Raw genomic sequence first — 26,993 nt, 5'->3', positions numbered from 1 at the left:
TGTAAAAATACAGTAGCTAATTTGACATTGCTGGGTAACCAATTATCAATAATTCAACAATCATTTCTACCAATCATGATGGTAGATACTAGAGATATAGTAACAAAGATGAAACAGAAATAATCAGAATACCCATGTGACATTGACAAATCACTTAAAACTCTCTTAGTCTCAGTTTCTTCAGCTATAACATGGGGAAATCCACTTATACCACCTATCTTAAGGGTTGTTGTATGGAAAGCATTTTGTAAATTTCCATAAAAAGGTGAACTATTATTATGTTTTGTTACTCTCCGTGTTAATAGTATCTGTGAAAATGTTTCATTAGTTTTTCAAGATTTCACACAAGTGAATTTTTTAGATCCCAGAAGTTTGTTCCTCTTAAGTGTTCCAACTAGTTTTATTTAATTACTTTATGCAAATTTCCCCTAAATCTGTTAGATTATGAATCTAAATTATTGTTCTGTACTGCTGTAATGCATTGAGATATTTGCTTCCCATTTTTGTCATCTTCCAAATTGTCTTCTCTGCCCATCTTCCTCCTCTGTTTATAAAATAGATAATAACCAAGTTTTATTCCAAATAATTCCCAACATCTTAATCTAAATTCAGTGGTCCTGTAACCAGTTTACCTCATTTGCCTTTACCTCATTACCTTTTTTCCCCCTACTTTTTACCAATGAAGTCTTTCTATAGAAAGAGTATTAACTATGGTTGATGGAGATTAATTGGGCTACTGTAACTTCAAAAAATCACTAAGTATCCTAGATTAATACTTTGTACCACAAATACACTTGAAGAAAAAATTTATTCCTAGCAATAAATTGTTTCAGGTTCCTTTTCTTTTTGAATTCTTAGGTCAGCTTTTTTATTGACATGGGGAATAAGACAATCAAGTATATTAGGATTATATCAAAGATCATAATTAATAAATTTATGTGTGACTTTCTGGCATATGCTTTGTTTGCTTAAGTGCCTTCATCAGCCTTTTTTTGGTTTGCTTTTGGGCTTTAGTCTATGTTCCCAATAGTTAAAGTTGCTAGATAAATCACCTCTGAACTAATGAGTCCTGACTCCATCTCTGTTCATTGTGAATTCACCAAAAATATCATCAAAACTGGGCAGCTAGGTGGTGCAGTGGATGGAGCACTGCGCCTGGAGTCAGGAGGACTTGAATTTAAATCTGGCCTCAGACACATAATACTCACTGGGCAAGTCACTTAACCCCAATTGCCCCCTCAAAAAAAAATCACCAAAATTAGAAGTAGAAATTAGTTTTCACTAGTGTTTTTAAGATAAAAAGGAAAAAAAGTAAAATTGAACTCAAACTAAAACTCTTGCAATGTTGTCATTGTTATTGTGTTGTAGAGGTTATACTCCATGCAGTGTGCAAGGGAATGCGCCTATAGAAGCTCTCATTTCAGAAAGCATGCAATTGGGACTTCCCTGGAAACTTTGGGGGCCACAAGCTGCTTTAGAGAGTCTGTATAGACTTATACTATATATGCTCCATGGAGTATAACCTCTGCTACACTTATATTTTATCATCCCATGCCAGCCTGTTCTTTTTCCTCTTTGGATACTCTTTTAGTGTAAAGCCCTAATCAAGTATGCTCTGGGACCCTCTACATTTTTGACATTATAGAATTGCTGTATCACAGAATTTTAGGGTTGTAAGGGACCTTAGTATCTGTTTCTTCCAAACCATACACAAAAGGAATCCCTGCAGTAATTTACAATACCTCATCTTCCTCATCTCCCCGCCCCCAGTACAACTTTTTGTTCCAAAAGTATAGCATGAAATATTTTTTAGTAAAAATTCACTTCACTTTAGTAAGTTTTCGAGCCTTCTTGGAAAATGCATTGCCACAAATCCAAGGTCAAGAATCAGACGGAACATGGAAACAATTCTTGTCACAATGCATAATAATGGCTAGCATCTTTTACATATGTTGGTCCTTAAAACAACCCTGTCCTATCATAATATAGACCGAGGACACTGAAGTTCAATAACTTGTCCAGGGTCACACTGCTAAAAATGTCTGAGGCAAGGTTTGAACTCAGGTATTACCCATTCCAAGTCCAGCACTCTGTCCACCATGGCACCTAGTAGTCTCTAACAGTGCTTTCCTTTCTATTGTCTCTGAAGTCCCTTTTCTCTACTGATGGATTCTGAAGCAGGTTTCAGGGTTATGAATTAGGATGTATACTTTAGAAAGTTATGCGGGAGAAAATTACTGAATTACTGAACACACTGACATCAGTGTAAGACTTTCTGGTCTATATTTGGAACGTAAACTAGTAACATTCATGTGTATTTTTCAGCACATGTGTTCATAAATATGAACTTTTGAGATTCTCCTCATTCTTTTTCACATATCATTGACTTCCATTCTTTTAGACCATGGATAGTTTTGCCATGTTAATGTTTGTTCTTCCTATGTATACAGAAGAGCCACCAGAAACTGTATATAATGTTACGGTTCATCAGTCAGAGGCAACTGACTTATACAGCCAGGTAACATCCACCTTGAATAAGTCCCAAGAAGACATATCAACAGAAAATGCTCCTGTATGCAAAGAAATCTGGTTTGACTATGATGACTTCTGCAAATGCTTCCAGTAAGGATTAAAAAGTTTCCTACCCCCACATATTTAATATACCAGGATTGTAAAGTATTCATTTTTTAGCTTGGATTCAGATGCTTCCTGATGGACTGTATACTATGCGAGAAATCAAGTAGGTTAGTGTAATTAGATGATTGGGTACATGGAAGAGAGCAAAGTATAAGGAAGCTGGAAATACAGGAAGGAGCCAGGGTATAAAGAGTTTTAAATACCAAATGAAAATATCTGTTCAGTTCTACAAGATAATAGTGAGTCATTAGAGTTTATTGAATAGGGATACTTCATGGAGTAGTATTGATATGGTCAGATCTATGCCTTAAAAATCACTATGGCTAAAAAGTGGAGGATGGATTGGAGTGGGGAGAGACTTGAGGCAAGGAGACCAATTAGAAGATTAAGGTCCGGAAAGAATGCCATCTGCATCAGTGAAGTCTCCATATGGATGAAGTCATGGGTTATCTGGAGTACTGAAGTATTATTCATACATTTTAACTGGTAGTGTCCCATTTTGAAACATTGACCTTAGTGAATTCTGCCAAACATTTAAGGATCAACTAATTCAAATATTAAATAAATTATTTGGAATAATAGGCAAAGGAGTTCTACCATACTCCTTTTAAGAAGCAAATATGGTGCTGATAACTAAATTAGGAAGAGCAAAAATGATGAAGAAAATTACAGACCAATTTCACTGCTGAATATCATGAGGCAAAAATTCTAAATAAGAAACTAGCTAGGAGACTACAACAATATATCACAAAAATTATACATTGTGACCAAGAGGGTTTTATAGCAGGAATGCAGGGATGGTTTAACATAAGAAAAACTATTTACCAATAACAAAAGTAACAAAAATCATATGATTATATCAACAGATGCAGAAAAAACTGTTTACGAAATACAACACTCATTCCTATTAAAACACTTAAAAACATATGTATAAATGGATTTTCCCTTAAAATGATAAGAAGCATCTACCTAAAACCATAAGCAAAGTATCATTTGTAATGGGGATAAGCTAGAGGCCTTCCCAGGAAAATCAGGAGTGAAACAAGGATGCCCATTATCACTAATATTATTCAGTATTGTATTAGAAATTCTAGCAATAGCAATAGGAGAAGAAAAAGAAATTAAAGGGATCAGAATGGGCAATGAGGTAATAAAACTATCTCTTTTTGCAGACAATATAATGGTATACTTAGAAAATCCTGGAGATTCAACAAAAAAGCTGGTTGAAACAATAATTTTAGCAAAGTAATAGAATATAAAATAGACCTGCATAAATCATCAGCATTTCTATTTTTAATATAAATTTATTTATTTTTAGTTTTCAACATTTACTTCCACAAGATTTTCAGTTTCAAATTTTCACCCCATCTCGCGCCTTCCCCCACCCCAAGATCGCATGCATTCTGAATACCACTTCCCCTAGTCTGTCCTCTCTTCTGTCTCTCCCCCTCCTTCTCTTATCCCCTTTCCCTTGTATTTTCCTGTAGGGCAGGATAGACTTCTGTACCCCATTTCCTGTATTTCTTATTTCCCAGTTGCATGTGAAAACATTATTTTTTTAAACATGTGTTTTTAAAACTTTGGGTTCCAAATTTTCTCCCTTCCTCCCTTCCCACCCACACCCTCATTGAAAAGGCAAGCAACTCAATATAGGTTATACATGTGCACCTATGCAAAACACTTCCATAATAGACATGGTGTGAAAAACTAACTCTATTTCCCTTAATCCTATCCTGCCCCCCCATTTATTCTGTTCTTTCTTTTGACCCTGTCCCTCCTCAGAATTATTTGCTTCTGATTACCCCCTTTCTCAATCTGCCCTCCTCTCTGTCATCCCCCTGTTCTCTTGTCCCTTCCCCCATATTTTTCTGTAGGTTAAGACAGATTTCCATACCCAATTGAATGTGTATGTTATTCCCCCCTTAAGCCGAATCATATGAGAATAAGATTCACTCATCTCCTCTTACCTTCCCCCGTTTCCCCTCCACTGTAAGAGCCTTTTCTTTTCTTTGTTTTTTTGTGAGATAATTTACCCTGTTCTACCTCTCCCTTTCTTCTTCTCCTAGTATAATCCTTTCTCATCCCTTAATTTTATTCTCCAGATATGACCCCTTAATCTTCAACTCACCCTGTCCCTCTATCTATCTGTCTGTCTATCTATCTATCTATCTATCTATCTATCTATCTATCTATCTGTCTGTCTGTCTGTCTGTCTGTCTGTCTGTCTGTCTGTCTATCTATCTGTCTATCTGTCTATCTGTCTATCTATCTATCTATCTATCTATCTATCTATCTATCTATCTATCTATCTACATACATATAATTTTTCCCCCTCCAACTACCCTAATACTGACAAAGGTCTCATGAGTTATAAATATCATCTTTCCATGCAGGAATGTAAACAGTTCCATCTTAATAAGTCTCTTATGATTTCTCTTTCCTGTTTACCTCTTCATGTTCCACTTGAGTCTTGTATTTGAAAGTCAAATTTTCTATTCAGCTCTGGTCTTTTCATCAAGAATGCTTGAAAGTCCTCTATTTCACTGAATGACCATTTTTTCCCCTGAAGGATTATACTCAGTTTTGCTGGGTAGGTGATTCTTGGTTGTAATCCTATCTCCTTTGCCCTCCAGAATATTATATTCCATGCCCTGTGGTCCTTTAATGTAGAAGCTGCTAAATCTTGTGTTATCCTGATTGTGTTTCCACAGTACTTGAATTGTTTCTTTCTGGCAGCTTGTAATATTTTCTCCTTGACCTGGGAACTCTGGAATTTGGCTACAATATTCTAGGAGTTTTCCTTTGGGGATCTCTTTCAGGAGGAGATCTGTGGATTCTTTCATTTTCTATTTTGCCCTCTGGTTCTACTATATCAGGGCAGTTTTCCTTGATAATTTCTTGAAAGATGATGTCTAGGCTCTTTTTTTTGATCATGGCTTTCAGATAGTCCAATAATTTTTAAATTCTCTCTCCTGGATCTATTTTCCAGGTCAGTTGTTTTTAATGAGATATTTCACATTGTTTTTAATTTTTCATTCTTTTGGATTTGTTATACAGTGTCTTGATTTCTCATAAAGTCACTAGCTTCCAATTGCTCTAGGCTAATTTTTAAGGAAGTGTTTTCTTCAGTAATCTTTTGGACTTTCTTTTCCATTTGGCCAATTTTTCTTTTTAGGGCATTTTTCTCTTCATTGGCTTTTTGGACCTCTTCTGCCATTTGGATTAGGCTATTTTTTAGGGTGTTATTTTCTTCAGTATTTTTTTGGGTCTCCTTTAGCAAGCTGTTGACTTGTTTTTCATGATTTTCTTGCATCACTCTCATTTCTCTTCCCAGTTTTTCCTCTACTTCTCTTACTTGCTTCTCAGAATCCCCTTTGAGCTCTTCCAAGGCCTGGGACTGATTCATATTTTTCTTGGAGGCTTTGGATGTAGGAGCTTTGACTTTGTTGTCTTCTTCTGGTTGTATATTTTGATCTTCTTTTTCACCAAAGTAAGATTCTGTGGTCTGACTCTTTTTTCGCTGCTTGCTCATGATCCCGGCCAATTACTTGAGTATTAAACTCTTTGTTAAGGTAAGAGTCTGCTTCCAATGTGGAGATTGTATTGTCCCAAGCTTCGGGGGTTTGTGTAGCTGTTTTCAGAGATACTTGTAGGGACCTGTAAGTTTTCAGTTTTTGCAAGGTGTTATGATAAGGGGCGAGGTGTTTATTCCTGTCCTGGCCTGTGCTGTGGTCTATTAGTGACCACAAGCACTCTTTTCTGTCCTGGAACTGTGAGGAAAGTTTCCTCTCCTCAGCCACAGTAAGCTCCACCATGCCAGCGCTCCTCCTCACCTCAGGACTGCCACCCAGAGCTGCGATCCAGGCATGGGCAAAGCAAGGGATTCCTGCCTCAGCACCAGCAGAGAGATCCCTGCAATCCCCCTCTGATCAGCCACTCAATTCCCCCTCAGTCTTTGGGCAGGAAGCTCAGGAAGCAGCCACCACCCGGCGCCCACACTCTGGAACTGGCTGTGAGACCTAGCTGTGCTCTCACCTCAGAAACAGACTTTCACACTGACCTAAGTTGTCTCTGGCGTTCATGGGTTGAGACGTCTGGAAACCACCACAGCTGCCCGTGATTCAGTCCTCTGAGGCCTGCTCCAGGTTACCTGTGGCCTGTGTGCCCACACTACACTGTACTCCTCTTCGCGATATACCTTTCTGATCAATCATCCAGGTTGTCTTGGGCTGGAAATTTGCTTCACTCTGTCTTTTTGTGGGTTCTGCCACTTTAGAATGTGTTTAGAGCCATTTTTATAGGTATTTGGAGGGGTTTGGGGGAGAGCTCAAGCAAGTCACTGCTTTCACTCTGCCGTCTTGGCTCCGCCCTCTGCATTTCTACATATAACCTTTAAAATCCTGCAAGAAGAGATAGTAGTAGATATCCTATTTAAAATAACCATAGACAACATAAATACTTGAGAGTGTATCTACCAAGACAAACCTAGGAACTATATGAAGAGAATTATAAAATACTTTTTAAACAAATAAAGTCATATTTCAATAATTGGGGCAATATTAATTGTTCATGGTTGGGCAAAGCCAATGCAATAAAAATGACAATTCTACCTAAACTAATCTACTTCAATGCCGTTCCAATTAAATTACCAAAAATTATTTTATTGAGCTAGAAAAAAATATCATAATTTATTTGGAAGAACAAAAGGTCAAGAATATAAAAGGAATTAATTGGAAAAAATGTAAAAGAAAGAGGCTTAGCAGTACCTGATCTTGAACTATATTTATAAGGTGATAATTATCAAAACTTTTTGGTGCTGGCTAAGAAATATAAAGGTGAATCAGTGGAACAGAGTAGACATACAATACACAGTAGTAAATTATAGTAACCTGTGTTTGACAAACATAAAGATTTATACTTGCAGGGCAAGAATTAACTATTTGGTAAAAAAATTGTTGGGAAAACTGGAAAACAATCTGGCAGAAATTAGGTATAGACCAATATCTTAAACCGTTTACCAGTGTAAGGTCAAAATGGATGCATGACCTAGATATAAAGGGAGATATCATAGTAAATTAGAAGAACATGGAATATATTACCTTTTAGAATTATGGATGTGAGAAGAATTTCTGAATAAACAAGAGATAGAGAGCATTGTGAGATATAAAATGGATAATTTTGATTACATTAAATTAAAAAGGTTTTGTACAAATAAAACCAATGTAGCCAAGATTAAAAAAGAAAAGCAGAGAACTGGGGAATTTTTATAGAGTTACTCAGTTAAAGGTCTCATATCTCAACATATAGAGAACTTTGTCAAATTTGTAATAATATTAGTCATTCCCCAGTTGATAAATGGTCAAAGGATATAAACAGGCAGTTTTTCAGTGAAGAAATCAAAGCTACATATAGTCATGAAAAAATGTTCCAAATCATTATTGATTAGAGAAATGCAAATTAAAACAACTTTGAGATATCATCTTATATCTATCAAGTTGGCTAAAATGATAGAAATGGAAAATGACAAATGTGGGAGGGGTTGTGGAAAAATTGGGACACTAATACACTGTTGGTGTAACTGTGAACTGATCCAACCATTTTGGAAAGCAATCTGGAATTATGCCTAAAGAATTATAAAACTGTATATACCCTTTGACTCAAAAATACCACTATTAAGTCTGTTTCCCAAAGTGATTAGGGAAAAAGGAAAAGAATCTACATGTTCTAAAATATTTATAGCAGCTGTCTTAGTTGTAGCATTGAGGGGATACCCATATGTATATAGATATATACACATATCTACATATGTATGTATAGGTCTGTGTCAAATGGCCTTCTCTAGCCCAAGGTGGAGAGGGAGGTGGGAAACAGTTCAGAAATTAAAATGTAACCAAAAATTAAATAAAAATAATTTTTTAAAATGTGATATTGCCCTTAGGCTTATGCTAATATGACAATGAACAATTTGTAAAGAGAGGAAAAATGATTGAGTCTTACCCATTGTTTGATTTCAGCCTCTATTCAAAACACTGTCAGTTGGCTGAAACAAAGGGATTTTTTTTCTAACACAATCATTTCTGCCTAGGTCTTCCTAAGACAACTGAATCAATTCACTCTTTTTTTGTTTTTTTTTCTCAGCCTTTCAATATATTAATTCATCTAGGCTGATTAAAGATCCATTGTAATTTGTTGCCTAAAGTGATATTTACGTATTTGAATGGAATTAACTAAGAACTAATTGTCTTTTCAGGAATGTATATATTTTCCACAAACCAAATTCATATATCTATAGCTATCAGAAGTCAGACTTTAAGGTAAGTGAAGTATTAATCTTCTTTTTAAGAATCAAATCACATTAAGGCATGAAACCCTTAGCTATATCAAACGTTTATGAATCTGTTGTCACATTTATATTTAATTTTTATGGTTTGTGATCAGTGATTTTTATTCAAACTCCCACAACTTTTATCTGCTTTACTTTATCTCCTTAATCTGTGTGGACAAGTGCTCTTGTATCTGCCTGACCAACTACTTTTAGGTTCCTAATATGGGCAGACAAGTGGGTTAATTAATAAATTGCATTGTTATATGCAAATCACATGTAATATACTTTGATTTCAAGGGATAAAAACAGACATTTTGTCTCCCAAACATCTTCTATATCTCTTATTTTTCTTTGTCTCTATTATTTAGCCCATATTTAAGGGCAGGAGGTAGCAGGGTTAAGAAGTATCTGGGGAAGATTCATTGTAGGGCAACAATTGCATGTAACCTCATTTCACCTTGCAATTAGCCACAAGCTAGTCTTATCTTTTACTGCCCAGCAATCACTTTTAAAGTACTGGGCACCCACAATTTTCAGTGAAGTCTCTAGTCCAAGTTGAGTGGTCCTTAAGACTGTCTTGAGAATCAGAAACTATACTGTGACATCTTAAGGACCCCACACTGCCCTATGGACACCCTTTGGATTTTTCACCAGACAAAGGTCAATCCTGAAAGTTCAATGGGTCCTGGAAAGCAGTACATACAAGGCTAATGTTGAGCTCTTCTGTGAACTCAAGGCCTTACTACTATAATCAGAATCTCCAGGATTTTCCCTGTGCTCCTAAGTAGCCCTGATGAGGTACCTGGACCTCTAGTGCAATTTCCGTTGTCCCAAGTCAAATCAGTTTGTTGGTTCAGTGAGCCCCATGGCTACAACTTTGTTCTCAATGTGACTTTAAATTGACTGTTAGGAAGACTTTTTGACCAAGGCCTGAAAGGAAATTTAAAGAGATAGTAACCTATTCCTGATGCCAGGCTGCTTACTTTCCCTCAAATTCCCGTCACTTATACCCTAAGCAGGAAGCAATCAAATGTATATGAAGGTCAGTCCAATCCATTTGTCATAGCAGTGCTAAAGTATTTTATGGGAATTGTTGATTTCATACATATAATACTTAATACTTTAATGCCAACAGAAGGAACCACTTCCATCTTCCGAAAAGATTGCCTCCCCAGTTATTATTTGACACATGGTTTCTGCATCAAGGCAGGTTCTCTAATCCCCACATCAGAGTCTGGGGCCAGGTGTATCCTAGAGATAGATCTAGTTCCAGTTTATACTCATAAACTACATTAAATTTTGTGTCCACCAAAGGAGCAAGAGTAGATGAAATATCCAGATAAGAAAATAGTCTAGAATTGGGTTAGGGTCTCAATATTATAGAGATGACTAAAATGAATCTCAAATGGTAATCTTTGTGGGAAGTACAGGAGTGGGGAGCTCAAGTTGATTGCATTAGAGAGACACAATGATATGGTAAGGAATATTTAACAACTGGCTCTTTGAAAGAAAAGTATGGCACAATGAACTTTTAAGTGTAATCTTTATTAAAAATTTCCCCATTATTTTCATAAGTCTAGACAATCAACAAAACAATAAATCAAGCCCTGAATTGTAGTCTTTGTAGATTTGTAAGGTATAAGTGTTCACACTGAAAATTTAACCCTAGGCTCTTGAAAACACATTGGAGCTGGCTTAAGCATATTTCCCTACCCTAACTACTCAGGAGTATCCTTAGAACCCTGAGGAGGTAATGTTGCTCTGGGACTTGAGACCCATAGGTGAGAGTGGGACCTGGGATAAAGATGTCTTAGAGATTACGTGGACTACATTGGAATTTAAGAAAGCCCTTTTTGAGTTTAATAGCATAGATCCAACTGGTAGAGCTATTATCTCAAAACAAAGTTGCAAAAGAAAGCATTTGCTGTAGTCATCATAAATTAATGCATTCTACCACAAAATTTGATTGATAGTATAAAAACATTGAAGGGCACACATGCAATCATATCATTAGCTGCTGTTGCTACAGGGGGAAAGGTAGAACTATCAAGGAATATTTATACGGGTAATAGTTAGCTAGCATTTATATAATACTTTAAGGTTTGCAAAGCACATTACAAATACTATCTCATTTTATCCTTGATGATATCATCCCCGTTTTACAGATAAGGAAACTGGAGGCAGACGGCAGTTAAGTGACTTTCCCAACATCACACAGCTAGTAACTATTCTCCTGACTCCAGTACCAATGCTCTATCCACTGCATTCCCTAGCTGCCTAGCTAAGATAGATGTTGAACGTATCATGGCAGAACCAACTCAATGAGAAGGCATTTGAAGATTACATTAATATTTAGCTAAGACATACAGTAGAATACAAACATCATATCACAAAGACAACACCAAAAAAGACCACACAGAATGAAAACCATCAAAGAAAAGTGCATGTATCAGAAAGTCCAGAGTCCCTTAATCAGCAGTTGAAAACAAATGTCAAATGGTAACAAAGTGTCAAAAAGATAATGCAAGAATGTAAAGTAGTGTAAAGGACTTACTAAGCAAATCAAAACCAATTTTTAAAAAAAAAATCTTTACTTCAGAGGCTTGAAAAAAGAGAGATTGGAGGAGAGAGAGAACTTCTGAAGAAAGAGGATATGGAAAAATCTGTCATGAAAAGTCCAGTACAGAAGAACAAATCGTATAAACAAGAAACAGAAAACTTCTACACAATTAATGTAATGAGCAACAGAAGTTAAATTAAGGTCAAAACTAGAAAAGCAGAGTGGTTGGAGAAAATCTGTAATTATGGGCTCTAACGTTTCACGGGGGTGCACGAGTTATCCTCCAAGCAATTTGCCAGCTTCCTTTCAGATATAAGCTGGATCTCACCTTTCATAAGAGAAGACATTACATACCTGCTGTTCAAAGATAAGAACAAGTTACCTGCAAATGGAGTCTAATTACATGTTTATAAACTTGATACAAAGCAATCCTGGCTTGTGTCACTAAAAAGTCTAAAAACAATGACAAAAAGGCAGTTTAGTCGTTGATAAGCAAAAAGAGTGTGTCAGTGTCCAAAGGGTGTAAAGAATGAGAATGTGTTAGTGTAGTTGTTTGTTCATTTATCATTTGTCCTTTGTTCTCAAAGAGGACCATGACATCAGGAAGGTGGTGTCATGACTTGCAGGTGAATTGAATTTAAGTGAGGGAGAGCTGTGCAAGGTTGCCAGTCTCACTTTCTCCTCCAGAGCCATCTGGGTCCAGTGGCAAGATATAGATAGATCAGGAGGACTGGAAATGGCCCTGGTTTGACTGAGGCCTGTTAGTTCAGTAATTATTCAGTAAAACCCACCTAACAGCTCCATAATTGATTATCACAAAACCTTTCTTTCAGTTCTGTACTAATGACTTAGTCTTTTGCTGCAAATATAGAAAGTATATCCAAGTATAATGAGAATGAATGACTAAAACATTTGTTACATGCTTAATGTGTACTTAGCGGTATATAAATATGTAAGTATGCCAATAGAATATGTATAATATAAACTGTACACTTATAATTTGTAAATACATATATAAAATATGTTATACAAATAGAAAAATAAGACAGTTCTTCCTCTCAAGAAGGGCACATTTTAATGAGGGAGAATGCTGGCATGTTTGATGTAAACATAGAAAACCATTCTTTATTTAAAACATGCCCCCAGTATAATAGTGTCAAGAAAAATTGATATAGGAACAGCTAAGTGATACAATGCAGAAAGTGCTGAGTCTGGAGTCAGGAACAGCTGAGTTCAAATATAGCCTCAGACACTTCGCTGGCTGTGTGACTCTGGGCAAGTTAGTTCACCTCTTTTTTCGTCAGTTTCCTCATCTGTAAAATGTGGGTAATAATAGCACCTACTTTCCAAGGTTGTTATGAGATCAAAGAGATAATAATTGCGAAGTGCTTAGTATAGTGCCTAGTAGAAATTAAGTGCTTTATAAATGTTAGCCATTATATAAAACATGGTATTTTTCAGTGAGGTAGATTAAGCCCATTATATTTCTGCCCAGCTATAAATTCATTATAATTTTCCAAACTAGAACTAAATGTAGTTTTCAAGTTAAATAGGAACTTGAACCAAAATACCTTATTAATTACCTGATATACAGAGATGATATCAAATTATATGAGTAAACAAACAGAAAACTGCACATGAAACAGCTCCTTCATCTCATGGAATCTTTCTCCAATAATATAAAAATAACTTTTGAACCGAGTAAGTGTAATATTGTTAATGTGCATCAAGGAAAGGTAAAGGCTAAAAAAAGGTTTCAAGCTTAAATCTGCAAATTACATTGAACCATTGGATAAAGGCAATCCCTACATTTGCCTTAGTGTCCTTCAGGTAAGAATTGATGAGAATAAAGATATTAAATAGGAGGCTAGGTCTGAATAGGTTGGACTTACTGGCAGACTGAAATCAAAACTGAATGGGAAAACTTCATTTAAAGGAATTAATAATGTCTGTAAAATGCCCTTCTTAATGTATACTTCCTGAACTCTAAAATGGACCATAACAAATTTGGAAAGTCTTCTATTAAATAGCCTAACAATATTAATGAAATACAGTACTTGGCACCCTAGGACAACTATAGAAAGAATAATACTTATCAGAAATTTGATAGACATTCTTTGATCACATGATGAGGTGAAAAAAACCTACAGAAATACTTTTGAAGAGAGTGGATATCATTTCACCAAGTAATAATAAAGGTTGATTACAGTTTTATACCATTGGCCTTGTCAACTATAACTGAAAGTGCTTTACCTCTGAATGGAGCCTATAAAATGGCAATGATCAAAAGTGTAATCAAAAGACCCTGCGTGGGTGACATTTGCATAAAACTCAATCAAAGATATGTCAACAATGAAACATTACACACATGGTTGAGTCATTTGGATTTGCTTATAGAAAGAGAAGATATTTTGATGACAATTCAGAATAGGTCATTAGCAACAGAAATTTTGGAAGGGCTTTCCTGAAGGAGCCTGGATTTCATGATTAATGTAGGTTATGCAAGGAAATGGTGGAGATTATATAGCACATCACTGCAGGCTGTAAAATTGTAGCATCTAGCAAGTATCTAGGAAGACATAACTTGGTATATCAGTTGATACATTAAAACTCATTCTTTTCCAACATTTAATAAATGACAAATCCCCATACTACTAACATAGATTTCAAATGCCCTAAAGAACTCAACCAATAAATTATCCTGGAACTGGGCCATTATCACAGACTGATCTGTTGGCTACATAACATTGATATTATTTCCCAGACACAACGCTGATCCGTTGAAACAAAAATTTTAATATCACTGTACCAAATACGTACACTAAGTACATGAAATGAAAGTGCATGAAATAAAAAGCTTTCAAATATATAGACCTGGTAGAGTACATTAAAATCAGGTCAGAAAAAGGATGACATTCATGACATTCCTGTTCTTCTATCTACTACTGGATTATTGTCATCTATCTACCCCCTAGAAATGCTTGCAGTGAGCCTTCAGAAGATGAGCTTATATTTTAATACTTTTATTCAACTAAAACAAAAAGTTATTTTATCACCTGCCTCCCAAATAATACTGTAGAATATTAGATATAAAGAGGTGATGGCAGGATGGTAATTTTTCTCAAAATAAGTTCTATTTTTTTCAGTGGGACTCACATAGAACCCCCTGAAAATATGAGAATTAGATAATAATTATGATTTTATGTAGCATTTGAAGGTTTGCAAAATGCTTTGCTCTTGACAACCCTCTGAAATAAGTAGTGTGAGTATTGTCCTCATTTTACTTTCCTTGCAAATAGAGAAGGATATGTGTTTTTGTCAGGCTGGTTTGTGTTTGCTAACACAAACCACAGCTCATAGTTAATGTGGACTTAGTAAACAAGGCCATGGGTTTTGCCTGAAGCGCTGGGAGTTAAGTGACTTGATCTGGGTTCTGCAGTTATTTTCGGAGGAAGGGTTTTAACAGAGATCCTTCTAAGTTCCTCATGTTCCCCGTAGTGCAGTGCTGCTTTTATTCCTATCTTATCAATGAGGAAACTGATAATTCAAGAGATCAAGTGACTTGTCCATAGTTACTAGGCTAGTTTCACTTGGGATAGTCCTTGTCCTCTACTTTTACCATGGGTTAGTTGTTTCTGAAGTTATAGATTACTATCAGGGAGAAACATGAGAAAACTCATAGGAATTAATACATGGAAAAGTAAGCAGAACTAGGAGAACTATACACAATAACTATCATGATGTAAATGGAAAGAGCAATAAAATGAAACTGAATGATGTATGATTATAATGAGCAAACTTGGCTCCAGAAGAATTGAGAAAAAGTACCTCCCTCTCTTCACTGAACAGATTAGATTCTATAGTATAGAAGAGCTTGAGGACTGTGCAGAACAAAGCAAATAATCAAGACTGGTTCGTTTTGCTGAACTGTTTCTTTAAACATTTGCTATGAAGGCTTGCTGGGGAGGGGTTAAGATATGCTTGGAATTTTTCTTCTGCTTGCATATTAAATTACTTCCTACTTATGAGGAAATTATATAGAAAAGTTTAAGAAATACAAGACCCATTATATTCACTTTACAAATATGCCTTATGTTATGGTGTGAACTTTAAATGAAATGTTGAAAAGTCTACTTATAACATTACTAGCCCTGAATTATATATTACTTGCCCCTGTTCTTTCAGTCCACAGATGACCGAGTATTCTATTATTTATTTGTGGATAGTCTGAAGCCTATTGAACTTCTGGTTTGCTTTTCTGCATTGGTACGCTGGGGAGAATCTGGAGGTAAGAGATCTATGAAGAAAATAAGTACAATTTTTTTGTGAGGTTAGGGAAGGCACTATGCAATTAAAACAGATAGTTAGATAGATAGATAGATAGATAGATAGATAGATAGATAGATAGATAGATAGCAAGCGGTTTACACTTATTGCCTCAGTTTCCTCACTGTACTGACACTCTTCAGCTCCTTGCAATCTGACTGCAAACCTCACTGCTCTACTTGAATAGTTCTCTTACAGGTCACCAATGTTAATTGCTAAATTGATGCCCTATTCTCAGCCCTTTTCCTTCTTGATATTTCCACAGTATTTAATACTGTGGCCCTTGTCAGTTCCCTTAATCTTACCTTACATGCTAGAGCTTTTCCCTGGTACTTCTATGTCTGACCACCTCTTCTCTATCTCCTTAATTAGTTCATTATGCTTTTCCCACCCCATTAATGTGACTATCTCCAAGATTCTGGTGACTATCTCTAAGATTCTGTCCTTAGGTCTCCTCTCCCCTAGACTGGGCTTTCCTCTCTAATTCCATCCTATGGCTTAAATGATCGTTTTTTGTTCAATTAATTCCCTAAAATTTCTCCTGAATTCCAGTTCTACATTTCTGACTGCCTGCCAGATATTTCCACATGGATATCTGGCCCAGATCTCAAACTAAACATACTGACCTCAGCACCTCCACACCTAAACCAACCTTAACTTACCTTTTTTTTTCTTATTAGGCAATTGGGGTTAAGTGACTTGCCCAGAGTCACACAGCTAGTGAGTGTTATGTGTCTGAGGCCGGATTTGAACTTAGGTCCTCCTTACTCCAGGGCTGACGTTCTATCCACTGCACCACCTAGCTGTATCCAACTTACCTCTTTTAGTTGATGTTGCCATCATATTCCCAGTCATTCAGACTCATTACAGAAACACCACCTTTTATATCTTCTCTTCCCCTTACCTATAACATCTTTTAAATCCATCCCCTTTTCTCTTTTTATGTTGTCACTCTTAATGCCCTCTTTCACGTATTTTTCCAAAATTATTGACTCTCATTCTGTATCCGTGTCCCCTAAGTCTTTGTCCTGAATCTCCTCCTCTTCCATCCCTGTCCCTTCTCTTCCCTTCTCCTCCAGTCTCTTCTTCTCTTCTCCCCTTTTTTCCCCCTACCCTCTCTCAGAGCGCTTTTTAGTCATCAAGGCTCTAATTATTCATTTTTTGTAGAATCTTTATTTTCAGTTCTCATCTCTTTCCTGAACTCCAGTCCTCTATCACCAAACACCTTCAGAACATTTCTACTTAGATGTCCTGTCAGCATCTCAAAATCAATGTCTGAAGCTAAGCTGATTGTTTATCCCTCTCTCTGCCTCAAATCTGACTGTCACCCAAATTTTCCAGTTTCTGGTTTTTTAAATATATTTATTAATTTGTCTATTTGTTTTTAACATTCATTTAAAAATTTTCAACTCCAAATTCTCTCCCTCCCTCCAATCTCTCTCTCACCAATTGAGAAGGCAAGCAATATGATACCCATTACACATGTGAAGTCATACAAAACATATTTCCATGTTACCAAAAAGTGAGAAGAAATAAAAAAAATGCTTCATTCTACACTCAGAGTTTGTTGGTTCTCTCTCTTAAGGCAGATAGCCTTTTTTTATCATGAGTCCTTTGGAACTGTCTTGCATCAATGTCTTGATCAGAGTAGCCAAGTCTTTCACAGTTGTTCATCCTTGTGGTATTGCTATTATTGTGTATAGTGTTCTTCTGGTTCTGTTCACTTTACTGTGCATCAATTCATATAAGTCTTTCCGAAACCATCCTGTTTGTCATTTCTTATAGCACACTCATATGCCATTACAATCATATACCACAACTTGTTCAACCATTTCTCAATGGGCATCCCCATAATTTCCATTTCTTTGCCCCAAGTTGTATTAATGTGGTATTACTACACAGTCACCCAAGTTGAACGTTGGAATCATCCATACTCTTTCCTCTTCTTCACTTCCACATCCAGTCAGTCAATAAATCTTGCCAGTTTATCCCTTCATAACATCTCTTGCATCTATTCCTTTTTCTTCACACATAGAGTGAACACCTTTGTTCATGGCTTTCATCACTCCTCACCTCTACTGTTGGAATAACCTCTTAGTCATACTCCCTGATTTTCCGCTCTGTCTTCTCCAAACCATTTTGTACAGAGATGTCAAAATTATTTTTCTAAGGCACAGACCTTGCTACTCCCCTACTCAAGGAATTTCACTGGCTCCCTTTTGGTTCCAGAATAAATTGCAAATTGCTCATCTTGGCATTTAAAGATCTATACAATATAGATTCATGTCTGCCTTTCTAGGAATTTCATTCTTTTTTTCCATAAATTCTTTAGACAGACTGTCTTCCTCATAAGCTAGATCAAAGGAAATAATGTATGTAAAGCACTTGCATACCTTAAAGTACTGTATAAATGCTGTGTATCATCATCATTATCATCAGAAAAGTACTCTTTTCTTACCTCTGCCTTTTACAACCCTTATCTTCCTTCAAGGCTCAGATTATCTCCTAAACAAAGCTGTTCCCAAGCCCCAATAGTTAGTGTGCTCCTTTCTCAGATTACCTCATGCTTATTTATCTGTTGGTACATTATATTCTCCAGTAATATATAAAATTTTTTAAGGTCAGTAAGTGTTTCTCAATTCTGTCTTTGTATACCCATTCAGGAGCCAGCATCAGGTACAATACTTTGCCTATAATAGATGGTTAACAAATGCTTCTTGAATTTAATAAAATTGAACAGGATTTAAGGCTCAAAGGTGTTCCATGGGTTGATGATCAGACTTCATCCTTAAAGGACAGTGGCACACCATTTTAACTTGATTTTCTTTACTTTTTTCTTAAAGCCTTACAGAAAGACAGTTCTGTCGTAGAACCTGGCCTACTTACAGCAGAAACATTTTCTTGGAAATCTCTGACTCAGCGGAATCTTGTACTAAAGATACATACATATGCTTCCAAAGCTACAATGATTCGCCTTCCTGTTGGGTGTGTAATTGTCTTGGCTTCTCTAATTACAAGAATTTCTTGATACTCTGAATAACCATTATAAAATTCAGTAGTATTGCCTAAGACCAAGTTGTCAAATTCGGTAACTGGTTGCCTGAAACCACCTGAACCATATTAAAATTTAATTAGGAAATGTTTAAAAAAATATGAAAACATAATGTGGAAAATGTTAATTCATAGTTCTTTAAGTCAATATGCTGCCTGAAAGAATCTGTTTCTATTTGAGTTTGATACCATTGGTCTTAGAAATTCTTCACAGTTTATGGTTAGATCATTAATTGTACAGTTTTAATTTAATGTAACTTTTATTTGTAAAAATAAGAAGTTTATTAAACGTGGCTGCTTTGATAATTTCCCTCAAATTCGACAATATAGATAGTTTTCAAGTAGTAACTCATTACATATAATGTGGAAGAAATATCTACTCTGTCAAATGTAACATTTAACAGGATGTTTTTGGTGTGAATCCAAATCTCAATCTTGTTCATGAAGAAATTTAGTGGACTTTATATAATCAGTGACATGCCCTTCCCCCACCTCCTACTATCAAGGATGTGGGAGCTATTGTCCTGTTCTTCTGTATATTTCAGAAGCCAGAAAATAAATTATGAAATATAAAAATTGGCATATAGTACCTAGGGACACCCTTCAACTCTCAGTATATTTTGTAGATAAGGTATTCTGTGGATCTGCCCTTAGAATGTGAACTGCTTGAGGGCAGGGGCCATGATTTTGCCTTTCATTGTATCCATAGCATTTATAACAGTGCGACCATGGTAAATGCTTAGTAATACTTGTTGACTAGCTAAAATTGAAGTCTCCAAGCCCTTTTGAGTGTGCTTACCTTGAATAATCAGCCAGACAATGCAATTATTTAAAGCAAAGGCAGTCAATAAAATGACATAATAATAAATATAGCAACAAGGTGTTTTCCCCATAAGCCTTTCCAACACTTACATATTACTTCAAGAGGAAGAATCAACACCTATAGAGAACATACCTGGAGGGGTACATATGTAAGGAAACTGTATGGCCAACATACTTACTTGGAGGAATAAATCAAGACTTTGATACTCTAGGGCCACTGAGGTCTTCTAGTCATGTCATCATGCTGCTTCTGTCAGGCCTGTTTCGTGCTGTTCTTGTAGCCTTTGCTAGACACATAATCTTTGCAGTAAGCTACTCAACTAGAGTCTCCCCCTGCTTCCAGCTGAAAGCAAGTTCTTGAAAAAATGTGTGATGCCATGCTTTTTTTTTTTAGTATAAAGCCTATATGTATTCTTTCTCTAACTTTTTTTTTAGAAAAGGCAGAAAAATCTGTGCTGTAAAAACCAGGCAAAAGCTTCTTATGTCTTGTTACCCTAGAAATATGCCTTCTGTGCTTTCTCATCTCCCTAGACAAGAATTCCCAACCTGGGGTCCATGAACTTTTAAAAAATATATATTTTCATAATGGTATTTCAATATAAGTAATTTCCTTTGTAGTGTTGTGTATTTTATTTTATGCATTTTAAAGTATTATTCTAAGAAGAGGTCCATAGGCTCTGCCAGAATTCCAAAGGATCAATGACACACACAAAAAATTAAGAACTCTTGCTCTAGAAGGATGTTTTTAGCCCCAGGATGCCAAGCTCATTAGAACAAAAAACAGGATCACCTTAGTTAACTAGGGCTCTTAGACTTAGTCTTTCCTCTGGGCTCCTGAGTTTGGGGCGCCTCAGTCAGATATGTATCATTCATATATACACATACACATATACACACATATATACATATACACACATATGATATGTGATTATTCCACATATATGTGTGTGTGTATATATACACATATGATTATTTTATATATTTCACATTTTTACTTCTGAAGGCTAGAGCATAAACCAGGTAAAAGTTATTTGTCCAATAAATAACAAACTGCCCTGAAATTTGGTATTCCTTGGTTTTTCCTCAGTCCTACTATAAGTCTCGTGTTCCATGGAGTTGAGCAAACAGACGAAGACAAAATGAAACAGCTACTACAAGAAGAGACAATTCTAAACCCAGGGACCAAGGCCATTATGACTGCTCCCTATTCAGCTATACTCCTGGCCCTTTCATGTGCAGGAGGCACCATCAAAATCTGAAAGAGACTTATTCCATATTTAAGACATAGCTCAAATTGCTCAAAACTAGGATAAGAAAGAAAAAAGGGGGCCTTCTTACACCTGCCTATTTACTATCTGTTAAAGGAGTTGATCAGTCAAGAAAGTAGTGATTATACCACTGGGGCCAGCCAAAGTTAATGAATTAATCAAAGGCTGGTTTTGCTTCTCTGTTTCCCCAGCAATCAATCAGTTAGGAAATTGCTTCTATAAACCTAGCAATATGCAAGGTCTGTGGAGAATATTAAAGTACAAGAAATGGTCTGTGTCCTTTAGGAGCTTACAGTCTAGTTAAGAAAACAAAAATGATGGGCTAACAATCTTCCAAGAACAATTTAAGTGTTAAGGAGTTCCCTTTAGTATGATACTCTTGATAGCAGGAAATTTTTTTAAAAAATGTTGAACAATGAATGGAAATGTATAATTGATAACTATTTCTTCACTGTAGAAATTATAAGATCTGGACTCTCAGTTTCTATGGTCCTGGTCAGCTATAAAGTTTTCTTATTTATCCCTTTGGTCTTTGCCATCAGAAAATGATATTCCTATCTGCTTAGATTGGTTATTGGACTTAGCATGCTGAGACTTAGAGGGACACATAGTTGCCCTCTAAATTTGCTTCCTAAAACTAACACTACTTCAAAGAGAATGTTTAGTTATCCTATTCTGTCTTGTCTTTTTTAGGCGGCATATGTTAATTTTTACTGCACATTCACCAGTAGGACATCATATTCACCTGTGCAGCATGGTATCCTTTATCTTTGGAGAAGAAGATGTTGTTATGCCTTATTTTGAGAAGGTACATATTATAACAATTGCTTTTAGACTTAATTGTTGGCCATGGCTTACTTCGGGCTACTGAAAACTTTTAGTTGCTTTTTGCATTCAGAACTTGGAACCTGAAGGATAAGTACAGAATTGGTTCAGAAAGAAAATGATGACTGGATTGTGAACTCCTTGAGAGATGAGACTTTTTTTTCTTTCTTTTTATCCTTAGTGCTTAGCACTAAAATGTCTTCATTTTATTGAGATAAAATATAAAATTTAAAATATAATTTTCATACAAAGATCTTCTGAACTATCATATAAATAAGTAAATGGAACTATTCTTTTATCATTTAAATTTCATAAGTTTTGAAACATAAAATATGACTATGAGATATTCCCAATGGTAATTTAATGCAACAAATTATGAACAAGGCATTTTGATAGTCTTGGGAATATAAGGACGAATATCAAATAATTCCTGCTCTCAAGAAATTTACCTTTTACTGCAATATGAAAATTAATTCAGCTCAAGGTAGTAGATGCAAGGTTTCGATGCATGCCCATATTAACAGTTGAAAAAGTAACAAGATTGAACAGCATCCACAAGCACCATAATTCAAGGAGCCACTGAAAGCATTTGTGGAAATTTTGTATGAAATGCAATCTAATACCCAACCCTTCAATTTCAACAAATGATTCAGTTATTTTTTTCCCCAGATTTAAAAAAAAAAGTGAACTTGTCAACTCAACTCCCTATTGATTGACACAGTTTTTGTCTTTTTTAAAATCTGTGAACATGAAGTGAAGATCAGGTTTATCCTCCAAAGACACTAAACAAAGGATTAATCAAGAGATTTTGATGAAACTCAATTTAAATTATGTTGATTTAATTTAAAGAATACATATAGTTGCAAATTTTATAGAAAACTATGTCTTAGATTAACCTTGAATTTGTGCTTTGAAACAGTCTATAATACTGGAGCCTCTCAGCATTGCAGTTTGGGAATATGATATATTTACATCATTAATATTCATATCAATAGCAGCTGTGTTATATCCTGTTGGAGGGTTTAAATGGTTTAAGTACCCAAATGTATGTTATAGATGAGGATGGAGTCATTCCTTTTCTTGAAGAGTTGAGAGACAGGTATACCTCTTTTTATGCAACTAATGTGCCTCAGAAAAATAAACTGAATTTTTCATAAATATTATTCATATTAACTGTCATTTTAGTTTCTTAACTGTCTTCTCTTCATTTTTATTTATTCAGTTAGCATAATCCCCTACCACTTTAGCTTTACATTTCTTTGACATTCATACCATAAAATTGTGAATGATATGGAAACAGTGGCTGAATATACCGTAACTGTTTGAAAAATGAATTCTTTTAGGGTGTGAATGATTACCCCCTAATTTATGTTTCATCCTATTCTGTTTTCATTAATCAAATTTTCATAAATTAGGACAAGGCAAACAAAACAAAAATTGAAATGCTATAGGATTTTCAGTATGTAGCAAGTTCATTTTGCATGTTACTATATATTATTTATATCAGGCCAATGGAAAGGAACAAAGTCATTTCCCTTCTTTGACTCTATGAACCTGTAATTAAGTAAATAATCGAATGATTTAGCAATTCTTATATTAGTAAGTGTGCTGTAGTGAATAGAGAACCATCCTCAGAGTCAGGAAGAATTCAGGTCAAGTCCTGACTCTGATACATATTGGCTCTGTGATCCTGGCTAAGTCACATTTAACTCCTCAAATGGCTCTGTAAGACTAAGTTACAGAACAGGTGCTTCTCTGCATTAGATGAAATTTATCAATATATGAACGAAATCCTATGTTCAGTTTAAAAAAATATAGTAGTAGAAATAAAATGGCTGTACTATAGATAAGACTTTAATAAATTCAGGTGATTAATAGTTGACTGTTCCACAGGAAAGCCTACAGTTTGTAGAACATGCTGTGAAAATCTTAAAAGCTCTTGGATCTGTTATGAGTAGTTTCAGAGATAAAGAAAAACTTGATGTTGCTATGAAAGAATTACGGATGGCTCACTATCCTCCAAACCTTAATGATAAGGAGCTATCGGAACAACACTTCAAGGTAAATGGGTGTATGTGCCCTGTTTCTGAAAGGATATCAGGTTGACACTAGGTTTTGCTTATGTTGTACTTTGTTATTTTTTTCCTTATTATTAAATTCTTGGTATGCTATGAAAGGAACCATCTAATTCTATATTCTGAAGTCCCCAGATAATTATTTTATAACCTCATTATTTCCTAATATCAGTGTATCTCAAAGTTACAAGGGACCTTGGCTGCCATCTTGTTCAATACATTACTTAACAGTAATCCTTTCCACCAGAAAAGTGGGCATATGTCCTTTGCCTGAAGTCCTTCAGTGAAAGGAATGTACTATTTATGGGCAACTAGGTGGCACAGTGGATACAGCACCATAGTCAGGAGGACCTGAGTCCAAAACCATCCTCTGATGCTTACTAGCTGTGTGGCCCTGGGAAAATCACTTAATCTCTGTTTGCCTCAATTTCCTCCTCTGCAAAATGGAGATAATAATAGCACCTACCTCCCAGGATTGTTGTGATGACCAAGTGAGATGATAATTGTAAAGCACACAAATGCTAAATTTTATCATCATCATTATTATTTTTGCTATTCTGCTGAGGCAACCTATTCCAGGTTTGAAGATCTCTAACTGATAAGATGTTTTGCCTTATATCAAATCTAAATTTGCCTCCGTACAACTTCTAACCACTGTTCATAATTATGTCCCCTTGGGCCAAACAGAACACATATATCCTTCTTCCATTTGTTAACCTTTCTAATCCTCTATCCCCCAAATCTTCTCTTCTAAAGGCTATCACTATTTCCTTCAACCTGTTTCATTTGACTTAATCTTGTAACCCTTTGCCATTCTAGTTTCTATTCACTCTAGACTCTCCAACTTATGATTGGCTTTCTTAAATGAGAGAATTGTAAATCAACACTGTCCTTGAAAAATGTAGCCTGACCAGGGATGAGTATAGGTGAATTCCTACCTACTTTTCCCAGATCTTGTGCCTCTCAGTGCAGCCTAAGTTTACACGAGCTTTTCTGTTTTCTGTTTCACTCTTTATGCACATTGAACTTCTTTTTGACTCTTTACCATCCTTTACTTGTAAAGTAGATTTTTTTGAACACAAGTAAGATAATTTGCACTACCTTACAAAATCTCATCTAATAATATTTATATAACACTATGTACCAGTCACTATGCTAAGTGATTTATAAATATTATCATATTTGATCCAAATGACAACCCTGGAAGGTAGTTATTGTTATCTCTATTTTACACATGAGAAACCTGAGGCAGACAGAGGTTATTTAACTTGCCCAAGGTCACATAGCTAATAAGTGTCTACTCTAAGCTGCTTTGTTCTGCATTATCTAGCCGTCCCCTTACTATATTCAACCCAATTTTCTAATACCTCAATATATTTATGGATGCTGATCTTGTTATACAATATGCTGTCTATTCCACCTAGTAGTCAATTTAACAAGCATTCCATTTATCCCCTTATCCAAGACATTGATAAAAATATTAAATGGCAAAGGGCCAAGTATAGAATCCTGTGGTGCATCTCTGGAAACCTTCTTTCAAGCTGATACTGAACCATTAATAATTCTCTTTGGCTTTGGGCCAGTTAACTATTTTTGAATTCACCTACTTATAGCATTGCGTAGCCCGTATCTCCCTGTCTTTTCAATAAGAATAGGATGAGGGACTCATCTATCAGTCTAGTAATAATCAGAAAAGGAAGTGAAGTTACTCAGGCATTACTTGTTCTTTATCAAGCCATGCTTACCAGCATTCATTTTATCATTGTTTCTTTTTGTCAATATTCATTAACCATCATTTTTAATAATGTGTTCTAGAATTTTGTAAGGAATGAAAGTAAAGCTCACTGATCTACAACTTATTCTATACTTTCTTCCCTTTTAGGTAAGATATTCTCCAGTTCTGTGATACTTCTCTTAAAAGTTAAAGATCATTTACTGTTCAGTAATCACTGACAATGACTGAATAATCACATGTACATCTTTCATTTTCTTGGGAGGCAGCATATGTTACATAAGTGTTGTTATTATTCCTTAGTACTCTGTCCTACTGGGAGCTAGGTGGTACAGTGGATAGAATGCCAGGCCTGATGTCAGGAAGACTCATCTTCCTGAGTTCAGATCGTGTCTTAGTCACTCACTAGCTGTCTGACCCTGTACAAATCACTTAACCCTGTTTGCCTCAGTTTCCTCAACTTTAAAAATGAGCTGGAGAAGGAAATGGCAAACTGCTCTAGTGTCTTTGTCAGGAAAACCCCAAATGGGGTCATGCAGAGTTGGACATGACTGAAACAAATGAACAGCAGCAACAGCAACAACTGTATCTTATCTAGATTGGTTATTACAGAAGAATTTTTCTCCGTCTCCCTTTTCAGCTTAAAATAGTTTTGGTTAGAGTTAGATTTATAAGACTCCTTCTTAGTTATGTCCTATCCCTGGCAAATGGCTTACCATTCTTAGATTTTAAGCCATACTCCATAAATCCAAATTTGATTTAATCAGTCAGCCTTTTAACAAATCTCTATTGAGTTCTTGCTCTGTGTAAGACACCGTGATAGTATTGGAGATACAAAGATAAATCCATACCCAAGGCCAGAAAACAAAAAGATTAATTGAAAGTAATTACAAAGTATCTGTAATGAATATATAATCCTGATAAACTTTTTGAATTTGTGAGATTAAAAAAATTAATGCTACAATGTTTTGTTACTTTATTAAAGTTGAAAGAATGTTTTTATTTATAATTTGTAATTGACTTTGACACTGATAGAAATAACAAGTAGAAGAAAGACACGTTTAGTCTCTAAGACTTCAGAATTAAATGAGACAAAGTATATGCAAAAGAAAGTTAAGGAATAATGCCAGACAATAATTGATATCCTTCCAAAGTGAATGTTACATATAATCTGGTATGGTTCAAAGAAGGAAGAGATATATAGGGAGTGGAATGTTAGGGGAGGACTTTCTGAAGTTAAGAGTTGAGTTGGGCTTTGAAGAATGACCAGGATTTGGATTTGTGGATGCCAAAGAAGAACACTGCAAGTATCTGGAACAGTCAAAATTTAGTCTTAAGGTTGAGAATAAGCATGTTATGTTTAGGATCCATG

The 26,993-nt window shown here is 35.6% G+C and overlaps 1 protein-coding gene across 3 annotated transcripts in view; it reads left to right on the top strand.

Annotated features, from left to right (window-relative positions):
* ADGB (androglobin) overlaps positions 1–26,993 on the top strand; it is a 196,138-nt gene that overhangs the window by 96,357 nt on the left and 72,788 nt on the right. For all 3 annotated transcript variants that reach the window (XM_020986568.2, XM_078155080.1, XM_020986567.2), the window contains exons 15-20: positions 2,451–2,622; positions 8,888–8,951; positions 15,708–15,810; positions 18,692–18,833; positions 21,683–21,797; positions 23,708–23,875. In XM_020986568.2, the coding sequence (XP_020842227.1) occupies positions 2,451–2,622; positions 8,888–8,951; positions 15,708–15,810; positions 18,692–18,833; positions 21,683–21,797; positions 23,708–23,875 (764 nt within the window). The remainder of the gene's footprint in view (positions 1–2,450; positions 2,623–8,887; positions 8,952–15,707; positions 15,811–18,691; positions 18,834–21,682; positions 21,798–23,707; positions 23,876–26,993) is intronic.

Source organism: Phascolarctos cinereus, unplaced genomic scaffold (assembly GCF_003287225.1).
Source record: "Phascolarctos cinereus isolate Bilbo 61053 unplaced genomic scaffold, phaCin_HiC Scaffold_5;HRSCAF=322, whole genome shotgun sequence".
Taxonomy (NCBI): Eukaryota; Metazoa; Chordata; class Mammalia; order Diprotodontia; family Phascolarctidae; genus Phascolarctos; species Phascolarctos cinereus.
The sequence above is the reverse complement of the archived record's forward strand: the minus strand, read 5'-3'. Positions and strand labels throughout refer to the sequence as shown.